Source organism: Lissotriton helveticus, chromosome 5_1 (genome assembly GCF_964261635.1).
Source record: "Lissotriton helveticus chromosome 5_1, aLisHel1.1, whole genome shotgun sequence".
Lineage (NCBI taxonomy): Eukaryota > Metazoa > Chordata > Amphibia > Caudata > Salamandridae > Lissotriton > Lissotriton helveticus.
Window position 1 is genome coordinate 2,117,289,028 of NC_136065.1, and position 18,304 is coordinate 2,117,307,331.

Below are 18,304 nucleotides of genomic sequence, written 5' to 3' on the forward strand. Positions count from 1 at the left end.
GCTCTCGGGTCAGCCGTCTTCTCGCTGTCCATCTGTCATTCCTTCCACACCTCTCCTTCCAACATGTTTCACGACAGCCTCGACTGTGGCGTTTGTGACCCAGCAATGTTGCGACGAGCATATGGTGGCGCGAACCTCGCCGGCACTCACGTCCGGTGTGAGCAGCTCATCCAGTCCTGTTTCTTTAGATTCTTTACTTTCAGCCGTACAAACTGGGCCTGCCGGTCACCCCTGCCCCCTCGCTCAGTGCCACCGCGTGTCACAGGATGGGGGCTCCCTTCGCATGGTTACCCGGTGAGGAGCCAATATCACACGGTGGCAGGCAAGGGGAGCTGGGAACACCTGCATCCAATGGGGTTCCAGCTTCTCTCTGGCACTTTTCGGCACGAAACCCCGCCCTTTCTCTTGCATTTGTTTTATTTTGTTGTTGGTAGGTCTGTTACCCCCATTATGTTATGTGGAGAAGTGTGGCTCAATGGTTAGAGCGGCAGACCCTGATGCAGAGGTCTGGCCCGGGACCAGGGTTCAATTCCCGCCTCGGCGGGTCTTGGGCTCAAAATTCCACGGACCTGATAATTCTCCCCTCGGTGCCTATTCCAATCATGGAGTCCCACTCTGCAACTCTGGGCAATAGCTTGCTTAATCTCCACAACGGCCCCCACAACGCTAAGGATGCCTGGCCTCCACCTTGGGGGTGCCCAGGAGTAGACGTCTCACAAGGAAAGCCAGGATGGGTTCCACAGCGGTATTCGTACAAGCGCCTTGAGACCCTTGTGGGTGAGTAGTACGCTATACAAGTATCAATTTTTTATCGAAGTTTATACCGCGCACAGATACTCCTAGGAGTGTCCCGGCATGAGCCTTTGAGGTGCTGGAAATAGTAGCGTTTAGAACAGGAAAGTTTTAAGCAGTTTTTTAAACGGCCCCATATCCTGGATGCTACAGAGAAAAGGGCAGGGAAATCCAAGCCATGGCTGCCCTAGCGGCGAGAGACCCGCCCCCCATTCTTTGTAGGCGCGCACAGGGTATCTGTGCCAGAAGCTGACAGGTGTCTGGCCGGCTCCGACGCCCCAGCGTGCAGGGCATGGTGCGCGATAACCAGTGCCTTAAACCGTACACGTTTCATGACAGGCAGCCAGTGCAGCTGTTGCACAAACTGGAGTAGGAATAGTAAATAATACTAGTACTAAGTCCAGCGCACCCCCTACAGCAAGTCATAGTAATGACTTGCGATGTAATTGTAAGCGTGATAACAACGCGGTCATAGTAACGACCGCGTTGCAATGGCATGGGATGTATTTGCATGCGTAGTAACAGTGTATATTCACCTGGACAGATGTTGAAGGCTTTTCATTGGTTACACTGGCCCTCTCGGTGGTGCTGCCTGGACAGATGTTGATGGCTTTTCATTGGTTACACTGGCCCTCTCCGTGGTGCTGCCTGGACAGATGTTGATGGCTTTTCATTGGTTACACTGGCCCTCTCCGTGGTGCTGCCTGGACAGATGTTGAAGACTTTTCATTGATTACACTGGCCCTCTCCGTGGTGCTGCCTGGCAGATGTTGAAGGCTTTTCATTGGTTACTCTGGCCCTCTCCTTGGTGCTGGATGCCTGATGACGGTACTGCCTGGACAGATGTTGATGCCTTTCCATTGGTGACACTGGCCCTCTCTGTGGTGCTGAAAGCCTGATGACGGTACTGCCTGGACAGATGTTGATGGCTTTTCATTGGTTACTCTGGCCCTCTCCTTGGTGCTGAAAGCCTGATGACGGTACTCTCTGAACAGATGTTGAAGGCTTTTCATTGGTTACACTGGCCCTCTCCGTGGTGCTGCCTGGACAGATGTTGGTGGCTGTTAATTGGTTACACTGGCCGTCTCTCCGAGGTGCTGAAAGCCTGATGACGGTACTGCCTGGACAGATGTTGAAGGCTTTTCATTGGTTACACTGGCCCTCTCCGTGGTGCTGAAAGCCTGATGACGGTACTGCCTGGCAAATGTTGAAGGCTTTTCATTGGTTACACTGGCCCTCTCCGTGGTGCTGCCTGGACAGATGTTGATGGCTTTTCATTGGTTACACTGGCCCTCTCCGTGGTGCTGAAAGCCTGATGACGGTACTGCCTGGCAGATGTTGAAGGCTTTTCATTGGTTACACTGGCCCTCTCCGTGGTGCTGCCTGGACAGATGTTGATGGCTTTTCATTGGTTACACTGGCGCTCTCCGTGGTGCTGCCTGGACAGATGTTGGTGGCTGCTAATTGGTTACACTGGCCGTCTCTCCGAGGTGCTGAAAGCCTGATGACGGTACTGCCTGGACAGATGTTGAAGGCTTTTCATTGGTTACACTGGCCCTCTCCGTGGTGCTGAAAGCCTGATGACGGTACTGCCTGGACAGATGTTGAAGGCTTTTCTTTGGTGACACTGGCCCTCTCCGTGATTCCCGAAGCCTGATGACGGTACTGCCTGGACAGATGTTGAAGACTTTTCATTGGTTACACTGGCCCTCTCCGTGGTGCTGAAAGCCTGATGCCGGTACTGCCTGGCAGATGTTGAAGGCTTTTCATTGGTTACACTGGCCCTCTCCGTGGTGTTGCCTGGACAGATGTTGAAGGCTTTTCATTGGTTACACTGGCCCTCTCCGTGATACCCGAAGCCTGATGACGGTACTGCCTGGACAGATGTTGAAGGCTTTTCATTGGTTACACTGGCCCTCTCCGTGTTGCTGCCTGGCAGATGTTGATGGCTTTTCATTGGTTACACTGGCCCTCTCCGTGATACCCGAAGCCTGATGACGGTACTGCCTGGCAGATGTTGAAGGCTTTTCATTGGTTACACTGGCCCTCTCCGTGGTGCTGCCTGGACAGATGTTGATGGCTTTTCATTGGTTACACTGGCCCTCTCCTTGGTGCTGCCTGGACAGATGTTGATGGCTTTTCATTGGTTACACTGGCCCTCTCAGTGGTGCTGCCTGGACAGATGTTGATGGCTTTTCATTGGTGACACTGGCCCTCTCCGTGGTGCTGCCTGGACAGATGTTGAAGGCTGTTCATTGGTTACACTGGCCCTCTCCGTGGTGCTGCCTGGACAGATGTTGAAGGCTGTTCATTGGTTACACTGGTCCTCTCCGTGATACCCGAAGCCTGATGACGGTACTGCCTGGCAGATGTTGAAGGCTTTTCATTGGTTACACTGGCCCTCTCGGTGGTGCTGCCTGGACAGATGTTGATGGCTTTTCATTGGTTACACTGGCCCTCTCCGTGGTGCTGCCTGGACAGATGTTGATGGCTTTTCAATGGTTACACTGGCCCTCTCCGTGGTGCTGCCTGGACAGATGTTGATGGCTTTTCATTGGTTACACTGGCCCTCTCCGTGGTGCTGCCTGGACAGATGTTGATGGCTTTTCATTGGTTACACTGGCCCTCTCCGTGGTGCTGCCTGGCAGATGTTGAAGGCTTTTCATTGGTTACACTGGCCCTCTCCGTGGTGCTGCCTGGACAGATGTTGATGGCTTTTCATTGGTTACACTGGCCCTCTCCGTGGTACTGCCTGGACAGATGTTGATGGCTTTTCATTGGTGACACTGGCCCTCTCCGTGGTGCTGCCTGGACAGATGTTGATGGCTTTTCATTGGTGACACTGGCCCTCTCCGTGGTGCTGCCTGGACAGATGTTGATGGCTTTTCATTGGTTACACTGGCCCTCTCCGTGGTGCTGCCTGGACAGATGTTGATGGCTTTTCATTGGTTACACTGGCCCTCTCCGTGGTGCTGAAAGCCTGATGACAGTACTGTCTGGACAGATGTTGAAGGCTTTTCATTGGTTACACTGGCCCTCTCGGTGGTGCTGCCTGGACAGATGTTGGTGGCTTTTCATTGGTTACACTGGCCCTCTCCGTGGTGATCGAAGCCTGGTGACGGTACTGCCTGGACAGATGTTGATGGCTTTTCATGGGTTACACTGGCCCTCTCCGTGGTGCTGAAAGCCTGATGACAGTACTGCCTGGACAGATGTTGAAGGCTTTTCATTGGTTACACTGGCCCTCTCGGTGGTGCTGCCTGGACAGATGTTGGTGGCTTTTCATTGGTTACACTGGCCCTCTCGGTGGTGCTGCCTGGACAGATGTTGGTGGCTTTTCATTGGTTACACTGGCCCTCTCGGTGGTGCTGCCTAGACAGATGTTGGTGGCTTTTCATTGGTTACACTGGCCCTCTCGGTGGTGCTGCCTGGACAGATGTTGGTGGCTTTTCATTGGTTACACTGGCCCTCTCGGTGGTGCTGCCTGGACAGATGTTGGTGGCTTTTCATTGGTTACACTGGCCCTCTCCGTGGTGATCGAAGCCTGGTGACGGTACTGCCTGGACAGATGTTGATGGCTTTTCATGGGTTACACTGGCCCTCTCCGTGGTGCTGAAAGCCTGATGACAGTACTGCCTGGACAGATGTTGAAGGCTTTTCATTGGTTACACTGGCCCTCTCGGTGGTGCTGCCTGGACAGATGTTGGTGGCTTTTCATTGGTTACACTGGCCCTCTCGGTGGTGCTGCCTGGACAGATGTTGGTGGCTTTTCATTGGTTACACTGGCCCTCTCGGTGGTGCTGCCTAGACAGATGTTGGTGGCTTTTCATTGGTTACACTGGCCCTCTCGGTGGTGCTGCCTGGACAGATGTTGGTGGCTTTTCATTGGTTACACTGGCCCTCTCGGTGGTGCTGCCTGGACAGATGTTGGTGGCTTTTCATTGGTTACACTGGCCCTCTCGGTGGTGCTGCCTGGACAGATGTTGGTGGCTTTTCATTGGTTACACTGGCCCTCTCGGTGGTGCTGCCTAGACAGATGTTGGTGGCTTTTCATTGGTTACACTGGCCCTCTCGGTGGTGCTGCCTGGACAGATGTTGGTGGCTTTTCATTGGTTACACTGGCCCTCTCCGTGGTGATCGAAGCCTGGTGACGGTACTGCCTGGACAGATGTTGATGGCTTTTCATGGGTTACACTGGCCCTCTCCGTGGTGCTGAAAGCCTGATGACAGTACTGTCTGGACAGATGTTGAAGGCTTTTCATTGGTTACACTGGCCCTCTCGGTGGTGCTGCCTGGACAGATGTTGGTGGCTTTTCATTGGTTACACTGGCCCTCTCCGTGGTGATCGAAGCCTGGTGACGGTACTGCCTGGACAGATGTTGATGGCTTTTCATGGGTTACACTGGCCCTCTCCGTGGTGCTGAAAGCCTGATGACAGTACTGCCTGGACAGATGTTGAAGGCTTTTCATTGGTTACACTGGCCCTCTCGGTGGTGCTGCCTGGACAGATGTTGGTGGCTTTTCATTGGTTACACTGGCCCTCTCGGTGGTGCTGCCTGGATAGATGTTGGTGGCTTTTCATTGGTTACACTGGCCCTCTCGGTGGTGCTGCCTAGACAGATGTTGGTGGCTTTTCATTGGTTACACTGGCCCTCTCGGTGGTGCTGCCTGGACAGATGTTGGTGGCTTTTCATTGGTTATACTGGCCCTCTCGGTGGTGCTGCCTGGACAGATGTTGGTGGCTTTTCATTGGTTACACTGGCCCTCTCCGTGGTGATCGAAGCCTGGTGACGGTACTGCCTGGACAGATGTTGATGGCTTTTCATGGGTTACACTGGCCCTCTCCGTGGTGCTGAAAGCCTGATGACAGTACTGCCTGGACAGATGTTGGTGGCTTTTCATTGGTTACACTGGCCCTCTCGGTGGTGCTGCCTGGACAGATGTTGGTGGCTTTTCATTGGTTACACTGGCCCTCTCGGTGGTGCTGCCTGGACAGATGTTGATGGCTTTTCATTGGTTACACTGGCCCTCTCCGTGGTGCTGCCTGGACAGATGTTGATGGCTTTTCATTGGTTACACTGGCCCTCTCCGTGGTGCTGCCTGGACAGATGTTGAAGACTTTTCATTGATTACACTGGCCCTCTCCGTGGTGCTGCCTGGCAGATGTTGAAGGCTTTTCATTGGTTACTCTGGCCCTCTCCTTGGTGCTGGATGCCTGATGACGGTACTGCCTGGACAGATGTTGATGCCTTTCCATTGGTGACACTGGCCCTCTCTGTGGTGCTGAAAGCCTGATGACGGTACTGCCTGGACAGATGTTGATGGCTTTTCATTGGTTACTCTGGCCCTCTCCTTGGTGCTGAAAGCCTGATGACGGTACTCTCTGAACAGATGTTGAAGGCTTTTCATTGGTTACACTGGCCCTCTCCGTGGTGCTGCCTGGACAGATGTTGGTGGCTGTTAATTGGTTACACTGGCCGTCTCTCCGAGGTGCTGAAAGCCTGATGACGGTACTGCCTGGACAGATGTTGAAGGCTTTTCATTGGTTACACTGGCCCTCTCCGTGGTGCTGAAAGCCTGATGACGGTACTGCCTGGCAGATGTTGAAGGCTTTTCATTGGTTACACTGGCCCTCTCCGTGGTGCTGCCTGGACAGATGTTGATGGCTTTTCATTGGTTACACTGGCCCTCTCCGTGGTGCTGAAAGCCTGATGACGGTACTGCCTGGCAGATGTTGAAGGCTTTTCATTGGTTACACTGGCCCTCTCCGTGGTGCTGCCTGGACAGATGTTGATGGCTTTTCATTGGTTACACTGGCGCTCTCCGTGGTGCTGCCTGGACAGATGTTGGTGGCTGCTAATTGGTTACACTGGCCGTCTCTCCGAGGTGCTGAAAGCCTGATGACGGTACTGCCTGGACAGATGTTGAAGGCTTTTCATTGGTTACACTGGCCCTCTCCGTGGTGCTGAAAGCCTGATGACGGTACTGCCTGGACAGATGTTGAAGGCTTTTCTTTGGTGACACTGGCCCTCTCCGTGATTCCCGAAGCCTGATGACGGTACTGCCTGGACAGATGTTGAAGACTTTTCATTGGTTACACTGGCCCTCTCCGTGGTGCTGAAAGCCTGATGCCGGTACTGCCTGGCAGATGTTGAAGGCTTTTCATTGGTTACACTGGCCCTCTCCGTGGTGTTGCCTGGACAGATGTTGAAGGCTTTTCATTGGTTACACTGGCCCTCTCCGTGATACCCGAAGCCTGATGACGGTACTGCCTGGACAGATGTTGAAGGCTTTTCATTGGTTACACTGGCCCTCTCCGTGTTGCTGCCTGGACAGATGTTGATGGCTTTTCATTGGTTACACTGGCCCTCTCAGTGGTGCTGCCTGGACAGATGTTGATGGCTTTTCATTGGTGACACTGGCCCTCTCCGTGGTGCTGCCTGGACAGATGTTGAAGGCTGTTCATTGGTTACACTGGCCCTCTCCGTGGTGCTGCCTGGACAGATGTTGAAGGCTGTTCATTGGTTACACTGGTCCTCTCCGTGATACCCGAAGCCTGATGACGGTACTGCCTGGCAGATGTTGAAGGCTTTTCATTGGTTACACTGGCCCTCTCGGTGGTGCTGCCTGGACAGATGTTGATGGCTTTTCATTGGTTACACTGGCCCTCTCCGTGGTGCTGCCTGGACAGATGTTGATGGCTTTTCAATGGTTACACTGGCCCTCTCCGTGGTGCTGCCTGGACAGATGTTGATGGCTTTTCATTGGTTACACTGGCCCTCTCCGTGGTGCTGCCTGGACAGATGTTGATGGCTTTTCATTGGTTACACTGGCCCTCTCCGTGGTGCTGCCTGGCAGATGTTGAAGGCTTTTCATTGGTTACACTGGCCCTCTCCGTGGTGCTGCCTGGACAGATGTTGATGGCTTTTCATTGGTTACACTGGCCCTCTCCGTGGTACTGCCTGGACAGATGTTGATGGCTTTTCATTGGTGACACTGGCCCTCTCCGTGGTGCTGCCTGGACAGATGTTGATGGCTTTTCATTGGTGACACTGGCCCTCTCCGTGGTGCTGCCTGGACAGATGTTGATGGCTTTTCATTGGTTACACTGGCCCTCTCCGTGGTGCTGCCTGGACAGATGTTGATGGCTTTTCATTGGTTACACTGGCCCTCTCCGTGGTGCTGAAAGCCTGATGACAGTACTGTCTGGACAGATGTTGAAGGCTTTTCATTGGTTACACTGGCCCTCTCGGTGGTGCTGCCTGGACAGATGTTGGTGGCTTTTCATTGGTTACACTGGCCCTCTCCGTGGTGATCGAAGCCTGGTGACGGTACTGCCTGGACAGATGTTGATGGCTTTTCATGGGTTACACTGGCCCTCTCCGTGGTGCTGAAAGCCTGATGACAGTACTGCCTGGACAGATGTTGAAGGCTTTTCATTGGTTACACTGGCCCTCTCGGTGGTGCTGCCTGGACAGATGTTGGTGGCTTTTCATTGGTTACACTGGCCCTCTCGGTGGTGCTGCCTGGACAGATGTTGGTGGCTTTTCATTGGTTACACTGGCCCTCTCGGTGGTGCTGCCTAGACAGATGTTGGTGGCTTTTCATTGGTTACACTGGCCCTCTCGGTGGTGCTGCCTGGACAGATGTTGGTGGCTTTTCATTGGTTACACTGGCCCTCTCGGTGGTGCTGCCTGGACAGATGTTGGTGGCTTTTCATTGGTTACACTGGCCCTCTCCGTGGTGATCGAAGCCTGGTGACGGTACTGCCTGGACAGATGTTGATGGCTTTTCATGGGTTACACTGGCCCTCTCCGTGGTGCTGAAAGCCTGATGACAGTACTGCCTGGACAGATGTTGAAGGCTTTTCATTGGTTACACTGGCCCTCTCGGTGGTGCTGCCTGGACAGATGTTGGTGGCTTTTCATTGGTTACACTGGCCCTCTCGGTGGTGCTGCCTGGACAGATGTTGGTGGCTTTTCATTGGTTACACTGGCCCTCTCGGTGGTGCTGCCTAGACAGATGTTGGTGGCTTTTCATTGGTTACACTGGCCCTCTCGGTGGTGCTGCCTGGACAGATGTTGGTGGCTTTTCATTGGTTACACTGGCCCTCTCGGTGGTGCTGCCTGGACAGATGTTGGTGGCTTTTCATTGGTTACACTGGCCCTCTCGGTGGTGCTGCCTGGACAGATGTTGGTGGCTTTTCATTGGTTACACTGGCCCTCTCGGTGGTGCTGCCTAGACAGATGTTGGTGGCTTTTCATTGGTTACACTGGCCCTCTCGGTGGTGCTGCCTGGACAGATGTTGGTGGCTTTTCATTGGTTACACTGGCCCTCTCCGTGGTGATCGAAGCCTGGTGACGGTACTGCCTGGACAGATGTTGATGGCTTTTCATGGGTTACACTGGCCCTCTCCGTGGTGCTGAAAGCCTGATGACAGTACTGTCTGGACAGATGTTGAAGGCTTTTCATTGGTTACACTGGCCCTCTCGGTGGTGCTGCCTGGACAGATGTTGGTGGCTTTTCATTGGTTACACTGGCCCTCTCCGTGGTGATCGAAGCCTGGTGACGGTACTGCCTGGACAGATGTTGATGGCTTTTCATGGGTTACACTGGCCCTCTCCGTGGTGCTGAAAGCCTGATGACAGTACTGCCTGGACAGATGTTGAAGGCTTTTCATTGGTTACACTGGCCCTCTCGGTGGTGCTGCCTGGACAGATGTTGGTGGCTTTTCATTGGTTACACTGGCCCTCTCGGTGGTGCTGCCTGGATAGATGTTGGTGGCTTTTCATTGGTTACACTGGCCCTCTCGGTGGTGCTGCCTAGACAGATGTTGGTGGCTTTTCATTGGTTACACTGGCCCTCTCGGTGGTGCTGCCTGGACAGATGTTGGTGGCTTTTCATTGGTTATACTGGCCCTCTCGGTGGTGCTGCCTGGACAGATGTTGGTGGCTTTTCATTGGTTACACTGGCCCTCTCCGTGGTGATCGAAGCCTGGTGACGGTACTGCCTGGACAGATGTTGATGGCTTTTCATGGGTTACACTGGCCCTCTCCGTGGTGCTGAAAGCCTGATGACAGTACTGCCTGGACAGATGTTGGTGGCTTTTCATTGGTTACACTGGCCCTCTCGGTGGTGCTGCCTGGACAGATGTTGGTGGCTTTTCATTGGTTACACTGGCCCTCTCGGTGGTGCTGCCTGGACAGATGTTGGTGGCTTTTCATTGGTTACACTGGCCCTCTCGGTGGTGCTGCCTAGACAGATGTTGGTGGCTTTTCATTGGTTACACTGGCCCTCTCGGTGGTGCTGCCTGGACAGATGTTGGTGGCTTTTCATTGGTTACACTGGCCCTCTCCGTGGTGATCGAAGCCTGGTGAATGTACTGCCTGGACAGATGTTGATGGCTTTTCATGGGTTACACTGGCCCTCTCCGTGGTGCTGAAAGCCTGATGACAGTACTGCCTGGACAGATGTTGGTGGCTTTTCATTGGTTACACTGGCCCTCTCGGTGGTGCTGCCTGGACAGATGTTGGTGGCTTTTCATTGGTTACACTGGCCCTCTCGGTGGTGCTGCCTGGACAGATGTTGGTGGCTTTTCATTGGTTACACTGGCCCTCTCGGTGGTGCTGCCTGGACAGAGATGTTGGTGGCTTTTCATTGGTGACACTGGCCGTCTCTCCGTGGTGCTAGCGAGCGCGTGAAGGGATCCGTGTTCACGGAAGAGTTTAGTACTTTGCTTCAGTTCTACAGATAGTCTGTTCGGACTCGTGAGCCCGCAAGTGGGTGGAGGTGCAAGCACGGCATGTTGCGTCCAGCACGTCATGTTGTTGTGCTGTGTGATGCAGTCCCCCTGCTTGTTGTGTCAGCCGGGAGTGGGGGCCGTTGTTAATGCGTGGCTCGGTGTTCTCACTTCTGCTCTAGGCCTTGCTCTTCAAGCACATGGCAGTGGTAGGTTGACAGTGACGTGCAGAGGGCCACACTTTAGTCGGAGTGAGCGCTGAGAGCGGAGCGATGCGAACCAGCACCCCGTACTGCAGAGATAGAGACCTACCGGAAGGAAGGCAGGCTCTGGAGAAGGCCAGACTTCTGGAAGCTTCCATAGGCGAGGGAGGGTACCTCTGCAGAAGCTTGGACTTCTGGAAGTTTCCGTACGTTATGTTACTACCTGTAGAGACCTCCCGGAAGCAAGGCTGGTTCTGCACTCCTGGAAGTTTCAGTGGGCGTGGCTTCCTGCTGAGACCTTTCAGAAGGGAGGCAGACTCTGCATAAGGACAGACTCCTGGAAGTTTCAGTGGGCGTGGCTTCTTGCAGAGACCTTACAGAAGGGGGGCAGGATCTGCATAAGGACAGACTCCTGGAAGTTTCAGTGGGCGTGGCTTCTTGCAGAGACCTTACAGAAGGGAGGCAGACTCTGCATAAGGACAGACTCCTGGAAGTTTCAGTGGGCGTGGCTTCCTGCTGAGACCTTTCAGAAGGGAGGCAGACTCTGCATAAGGACAGACTCCTGGAAGTTTCAGTGGGCGTGGCTTCCTGCTGAGACCTTTCAGAAGGGAGGCAGGCTCTGCATAAGGTCAGACTCCTGTACGGTTCAGTGGGCGTGGCTTCCTGCAGAGACCTTTCAGAAGGGAGGCAGGCTCTGCATAAGGTCAGACTCCTGGAAGTTTCAGTGGGCGTGGCTTCCTGCTGAGACCTTTCAGAAGGGAGGCAGACTCTGCATAAGGACAGACTCCTGGAAGTTTCAGTGGGCGTGGCTTCTTGCAGAGACCTTACAGAAGGGGGGCAGGATCTGCATAAGGACAGACTCCTGGAAGTTTCAGTGGGCGTGGCTTCCTGCAGAGTCCTTCCAGAAGGGAGGCAGGCTCTGCATAAGGTCAGACTTCTGGAAGTTTCGGTGGGTGTGGCTTCCTGTAAAGTGACTGGGCAGAGAGAGGGTGAAGGCTGTTTTAGCAGCAGTGCCCTGCCTTGGATTTAGAGTAGGGCCTCTGGGCGCTTTGGTAAGCCGTGCAATGCCAGGGGTTTTGCTCTTGTGTTGTGCGTCGTTTCTTTAACAAGCCAGGTGTTGTGCCGACCTTCAGGGCGCACCTCTGGGTGTGACCCCCTTGCGGCCTCTGCGTGGGACCCTGGTTTGATGCGGCGCCTCCAATTCACGCTTCAATCTCAGACTTGGCCTTTTTTATCCCACCAACTGATTTTATTTTAATTCCCGACAAACTTAACCAGCAGAATCCTTCACCGGGCGATTTTTCCCATTTTCCCCGCAGCCTCATTTGCATCCTGTTGTCCAGGGCCATGACGGGTATCGATCGGGCATCGGCCATGAAAAAGTCCTTCGGCCCTCATCAGCATATGGTTAGCAGTGCCCTCTGCTTCTGGGCAGCCTGGCAGCGCTTTCTGCTGGAGGGGCACTGCCAGGCAGCAGCGCTGGTGAGGCACCCCACCGCAGCGGCTGCAAGAAGTCTTGCCAAACCGCAGCAAGCAGCCGCCCCTGGGCCACCGCCGGGGGCGCAGACACTCAGCACTACAGAGAAGGTGGTGACACTTAACGCTCGACACCTTAGAACTCAGCACTTTCAGGGACGGCGGTGACACTTAACGCTCGACACCTTATAACTCAGCACTTTCAGGGAAGGTGGTGACAGTTAACGCTCGACACCTTAGAACTCAGCACTTTCAGGGACGGCGGTGACACTTAACGCTCGACACCTTAGAACTCAGCACTTTCACGGAAGGTGGTGACAGTTAACGCTCGACACCTTAGAACTCAGCACTTAACGCTCGACACCTTAGAACTCAGCACTTAACGCTCGACACCTTAGAACTCAGCACTTCCAGGGAAGGTGGTGACACTTAACGCTCGACACCTTAGAACTCAGCACTTCCAGGGAAGGTGGTGACACTTAACGCTCGACACCTTAGAACTCAGCACTTCCAGGGAAGGTGGTGACAGTTAACGCTCGACACCTTAGAACTCAGCACAACGCTCGACACCTTAGAACTCAGCACTTTCAGGGACGGCGGTGACACTTAACGCTCGACACCTTAGAACTCAGCACTTTCACGGAAGGTGGTGACAGTTAACGCTCGACACCTTAGAACTCAGCACTTTCAGGGACGGCGGTGACACTTAACGCTCGACACCTTAGAACTCAGCACTTTCACGGAAGGTGGTGACAGTTAACGCTCGACACCTTAGAACTCAGCACTTAACGCTCGACACCTTAGAACTCAGCACTTAACGCTCGACACCTTAGAACTCAGCACTTCCAGGGAAGGTGGTGACACTTAACGCTCGACACCTTAGAACTCAGCACTTCCAGGGAAGGTGGTGACACTTAACGCTCGACACCTTAGAACTCAGCACTTCCAGGGAAGGTGGTGACAGTTAACGCTCGACACCTTAGAACTCAGCACAACGCTCGACACCTTAGAACTCAGCACTTTCAGGGAAGGTGGTGACACTTAACGCTCGACACCTTAGAACTCAGCACAACGCTCGACACCTTAGAACTCAGCACTTTCAGGGAAGGTGGTGACACTTAACGCTCGACACCTTAGAACTCAGCACTTCCAGGGAAGGTGGTGACACTTAACGCTCGACACCTTAGAACTCAGCACTTTCAGGGAAGGTGGTGACACTTAACGCTCGACACCTTATAACTCAGCACTTTCAGGGAAGGTGGTGACACTTAACGCTCGACACCTTAGAACTCAGCACTTCCAGGGAAGGTGGTGACACAACGCTCGACACCTTAGAACTCAGCACTTCCAGGGAAGGTGGTGACACTTAACGCTCGACACCTTATAACTCAGCACTTCCAGGGAAGGTGGTGACACAACGCTCGACACCTTAGAACTCAGCACTTCCAGGGAAGGTTGTGACACTTAACGCTCGACACCTTAGAACTCAGCACTTTCAGGGAAGGTGGTGACACAACGCTCGACACCTTAGAACTCAGCACTTCCAGGGAAGGTGGTGACACTTAACGCTCGACACCTTAGAACTCAGCACTTCCAGGGAAGGTGGTGACACTTAACGCTCGACACCTTAGAACTCAGCACTTTAAGGGAAGGTGGTGCAAACGGCCGTGCTCAGGACCGCCAAATTTACGCGACAGAGGAGCACCAGATTGTGGACTAAATTATGCGGCAAGGAAAGGCAAATTATGCGGTGTCATGCGCTCATTCTTTGTTACTATTACTTGATTGTTTTGTCATTTTTACACATGGCAATACTGTCTAGGCCAAGATTTCACCTCATTACTACCAGTTTAACAATTAAAAACACAAATAAAGAACTAATTAATAGATGACCAGTTAACCTTTGTGAAGGGCCTTTCACTGAACACAAACACGTCGCCTCTTTTGTGCTAACTTTTGATCTGTTTGAGCAAAAAAAACATTTTGGGGGGTTCAAATCTGCAGGTGATAGATTATTTGGTAAATGTGGCAAATCCATAATCATGTAAAAACAAAAGCGACTGCTGAATCGCATCATTCCAGTGGCCCTGTCCGTACTGGGCACCACCGGCAAAAAGAACATATGGCTTTCCACGTAGTAAACGTTGTCCCATTACCAGGGAAAGCAAAGGCTATTTTCGGTTTGGTTAAGGCAACAGTAGCCTTTTACTGATGCATAGGGCGTTTTTTTTTTAAAGCGGGCAAATCAAATATGTATTTTTGTTTGTTATCGTTTATAAAATATACAAATATATGCCGTGTACAAAGTCCCCTTGTTGGTGGCTGGCCTAGAGGTGAGGCTAGATGCCACAAGACTCAAGGGCTACTTGTAAAGAAGCGCATCTTATGTTTAGTTTATCATTTGAACACTCTCAATGTTTTATTCTTTGAATGAACAAGCCGAGGCTCCTTTTAATTTTTGTTTCTTCTCTTAAATTCTTAAATGCGCATGCCTATCTAAGGCGCGCCTGACCTGGAACGAGTTTATTTATTTTTTTAGCTAAAATGGTATTCATGTACTATTATGCCATCTATAATAGTCTTAACTTCATGGTAATTTTCAGCCCTCCGAATGCAAACCTTCCTCTGTATGACAGTCTACAGTAGGGACTTTAGCATGGAGACCGCCACCCACTTCCTCTGCAGAGTAAAAACTCCCCACTGCAACCTGAAAACATCGAAATCAGCAGTTTTGTGTGTCTCCCTGACCGAAAGCCTCATGAGAGTATACTGAAAAGGTACAGTGGGTTTAGGGAACGCCCACTGCTTACCATTGGTTGGTTTTATTGTCACTCTCATTTGCTTCCCATTGGTTGGCTTGCCTTCTGATGTAATTGTATTGTTCTATCTTGGTTTGCCATCCACCCTCTTTCGCTCTTCCCTATTAGTTTAACCCTAGCCTGTTGGCCCTTTAGTATCCTCAGGTGGTGGTGATGTACAATGTTGGCCAGGGCACAAGTCGTAAAAAAAAGAAGTGGGGGGACGCTGTCACCGGAAGTGACGTCACAACAGGAAGTGACGTCACAAAAGGTGCTGAGCTCCTCCTCCCAGAGAGGCCAAAGAGTAAGTCCAGCTGTTTGGCGGGGGGGGGGGGCGGCGTCCCCCCGGTAAAATAAGTGTGGGAACGCTATATTATAATATATCATGGATCATCGTAACCCAGCCCACCCACAGAGTGCGCATAACAACTGACGCGCCTCTCAGTTGACTATTGGCTTTGTTGTCAGTGTGGGGGGTGAATACATATTTCTAAACTTCTATTTACCTTTGCTGCGAGAAGGCTTTGAAAATGAAAGGGTCCCCAAAGTTAAGATGTGCAGGAGAACTATAGATACTTCTTTTACTTAACTTCAATTAACCTTTAAATAAACACTTGCCTGTTTGTTTAAAATATGTTTCATGTTCGTGCTGAGTCGAGATAGCAGCAGCCCAGTGCTGCTATTGATTGGGGGCTGGAGGGGGTATGCATGTATAGGCCAGGAGGGCTTCCCTTTGAGTATCCCTGCTGCAAACCATTGGCAAAACCAATAGGTCAAGTTGAGAGCTATTGGCTTTGCCAATGATTGTTTAATTAGTCCACTATTTCTGTGAATGACTTAAAAGCCCATGGTGTGCTTTTCCTGACACGTGTCCTGTCCACAGATAAGTTTTGATATCTACCATGACATGGTTTCCTGACCATATACCATTTGATTGCCGGCCCCTGGGGTGCCTGGCTGTCGACCAGACCAGGCTCAAGGCACATCTGGGGACCTTTGAACCCTGGCCCAATGTATCTCTCAATGAAACACATTGAACGCGCTCCATTGCGTAAGAGCTGTGGCCGTCGAGCTCTGCTGTGTAAGAAGGAGGGTGTGGCTGACCAGTCTCGTGCAGCTCGTCTCCACCCTTGCCCTCTCTGTTGGGCTTTCACCAGGGCAGATGTTGAGTTTGGTGGTCTCTGAAGGGATTGGGGAAGCCCCCCCCCCTTTGACGTCATCCTTCACATGCATGGCTCTCATGGTCATGAATGCTTGTGAAACATGGGCGTGGCCAGTAAAACGTGTTATTGAAAGAACTGTAGCCACAAACTTACATTCACACATGTATTACTAGAGGGCAAAGGTCAAACAGCAGAGCACTTAGTACAGCTTTAACATCTACTGTCCGTGCTGAAGTCACTCCAAAGGGGAAACGGCCTCTACAACGAAGCCGTTTCCACGAAATCGTTAACCACGAAAGCCTTTACCACGCATACCTTTACGAATATATGATGATACAACGAATTCCGTTGCAACGCATGCCTTTACCACGCATGCGTTACAACGGAATTCGTTTACCACGGATAAACTTTTCCTCGAATAATTGCGTGGTGACGTCATACGTCGTTAAGAGAAAACGGCATTTTTTTTCCGATTTCTCTTAAACGACGCTGACGCCGATGTGACTTATGGTGAGTTGTTTTATTTGGGGGGGAGACCCCCCCAAGCCCCCCTTTTTTTCTTTTTACCTTTACCACATATGCCTTTACTACAAACATCGTAGTAAAGGTATGCGTGGTAAAGGCATTAGTGGTAACCACGCATGCGTTGTACTGCATGCGTGGTTAAAGAGTTCGGGGAAACGGCTTCGTTGTAAAAGCCGTTTCCCTACCTTTACTACGAGGTTTGTAGTAAAGGTATATGTGGTAAAGGTAAAAAGTAAAAAAAAGGGGATTGGGGGGGGTCTCCCCCCCCCCCAAAAAAAAACTCACCTGAAGTCACGTCGGGTTATGTATTTATTCAGCGTCGTTTAAGAGAAATCGGAAAATAAACTTCCGCTTTCTCTTAACGACGTATGACGTCACCACGCAAGCAATCGAGGTAAATGTTATGCGTGGATAACGAATTCCGTTGTAACGCATGCGTGGTAAAGGCATGCGTTGCAACGGAATTCGTTGTAACGTCATACATTCACTTCAAAGACCCTAGTTCTTGGATCTGTGCTGTAAGATGGGTCCCAAAACCGCTGTCAATGTTTGAGCTTGCAGAGGAGAACGCGCTGAGACAGCACACCTGACAGATGCGCCGTGCTTCCCTCGTGCAGGTTGTTCAAGGGGACTGTGGTGTAAAGGGCGGAAATACTCTGACTTTTTCAAAGCGATGCTCATGATCACTGTATGCGACATTTATTGCATCAACAGACTCTATGCAAAGCCCAAAGATCAGGTGCAATTAATAGTCCATGTTTCCTTTCTTCCCATTAGGTATGTTGATGACGTCATCAGTCGAATCGACAGGATGTTTCCAGAGATGTCCATCCAGCTCACCAGGCCCAACGGCACCTCCGCAATCCTCCTGGTAAGTGGCTGCGGGTGGGACGGAGGGGGCAACGAATGGGGGTGCCCACCTGGCCCACAGGTGGGCTCCGTGATACCGCACTGAGGTGTGGGACGGAGGGGGCAATGAATGGTGTTCTGTGCACCTGGCGCCCAGATGTGGACTTGGGGTGATAACGCACTGAGGTGTTGGACGAAGGGGGCAATGAATGGTGTTCTGTGCACTTGGCGCCCAGATGTGGACTTGGGGTGATAACGCACTGAGGTGTGGGACGGAGGGGGCAATGAATGGTGTTGTGTGCACCTGGCGCCCAGATGTGGACTTGGGGTGATAACGCACTGAGGTGTTGGACGAAGGGGGCAATGAATGGTGTTCTGTGCACTTGGCGCCCAGATGTGGACTTGGGGTGATAACGCACTGAGGTGTTGGACGAAGGGGGCAATGAATGGTGTTCTGTGCACTTGGCGCCCAGATGTGGACTTGGGGTGATAACGCACTGAGGTGTTGGACGAAGGGGGCAATGAATGGTGTTCTGTGCACCTGGCGCCCAGATGTGGACTTGGGGTGATAACGCACTGAGGTGTTGGACGAAGGGGGCAATGAATGGTGTTCTGTGCACTTGGCGCCCAGATGTGGACTTGGGGTGATAACGCACTGAGGTGTTGGACGGAGGGGGCAATGAATGGTGTTCTGTGCACTTGGCGCCCAGATGTGGACTTGGGGTGATAACGCACTGAGGTGTGGGACGGAGGGGGCAA

The 18,304-nt window shown here is 52.2% G+C and overlaps 1 protein-coding gene across 1 annotated transcript in view; it reads left to right on the forward strand.

Annotated features, from left to right (window-relative positions):
• The window catches only part of MED27 (mediator complex subunit 27), a 1,027,121-nt gene that overhangs the window by 643,733 nt on the left and 365,084 nt on the right, over window positions 1-18,304 (forward strand). The window contains exon 4 of the mRNA XM_078646177.1: window positions 17,474-17,567. Within this exon, the coding sequence (XP_078502303.1) occupies window positions 17,474-17,567 (94 nt within the window). The remainder of the gene's footprint in view (window positions 1-17,473; window positions 17,568-18,304) is intronic.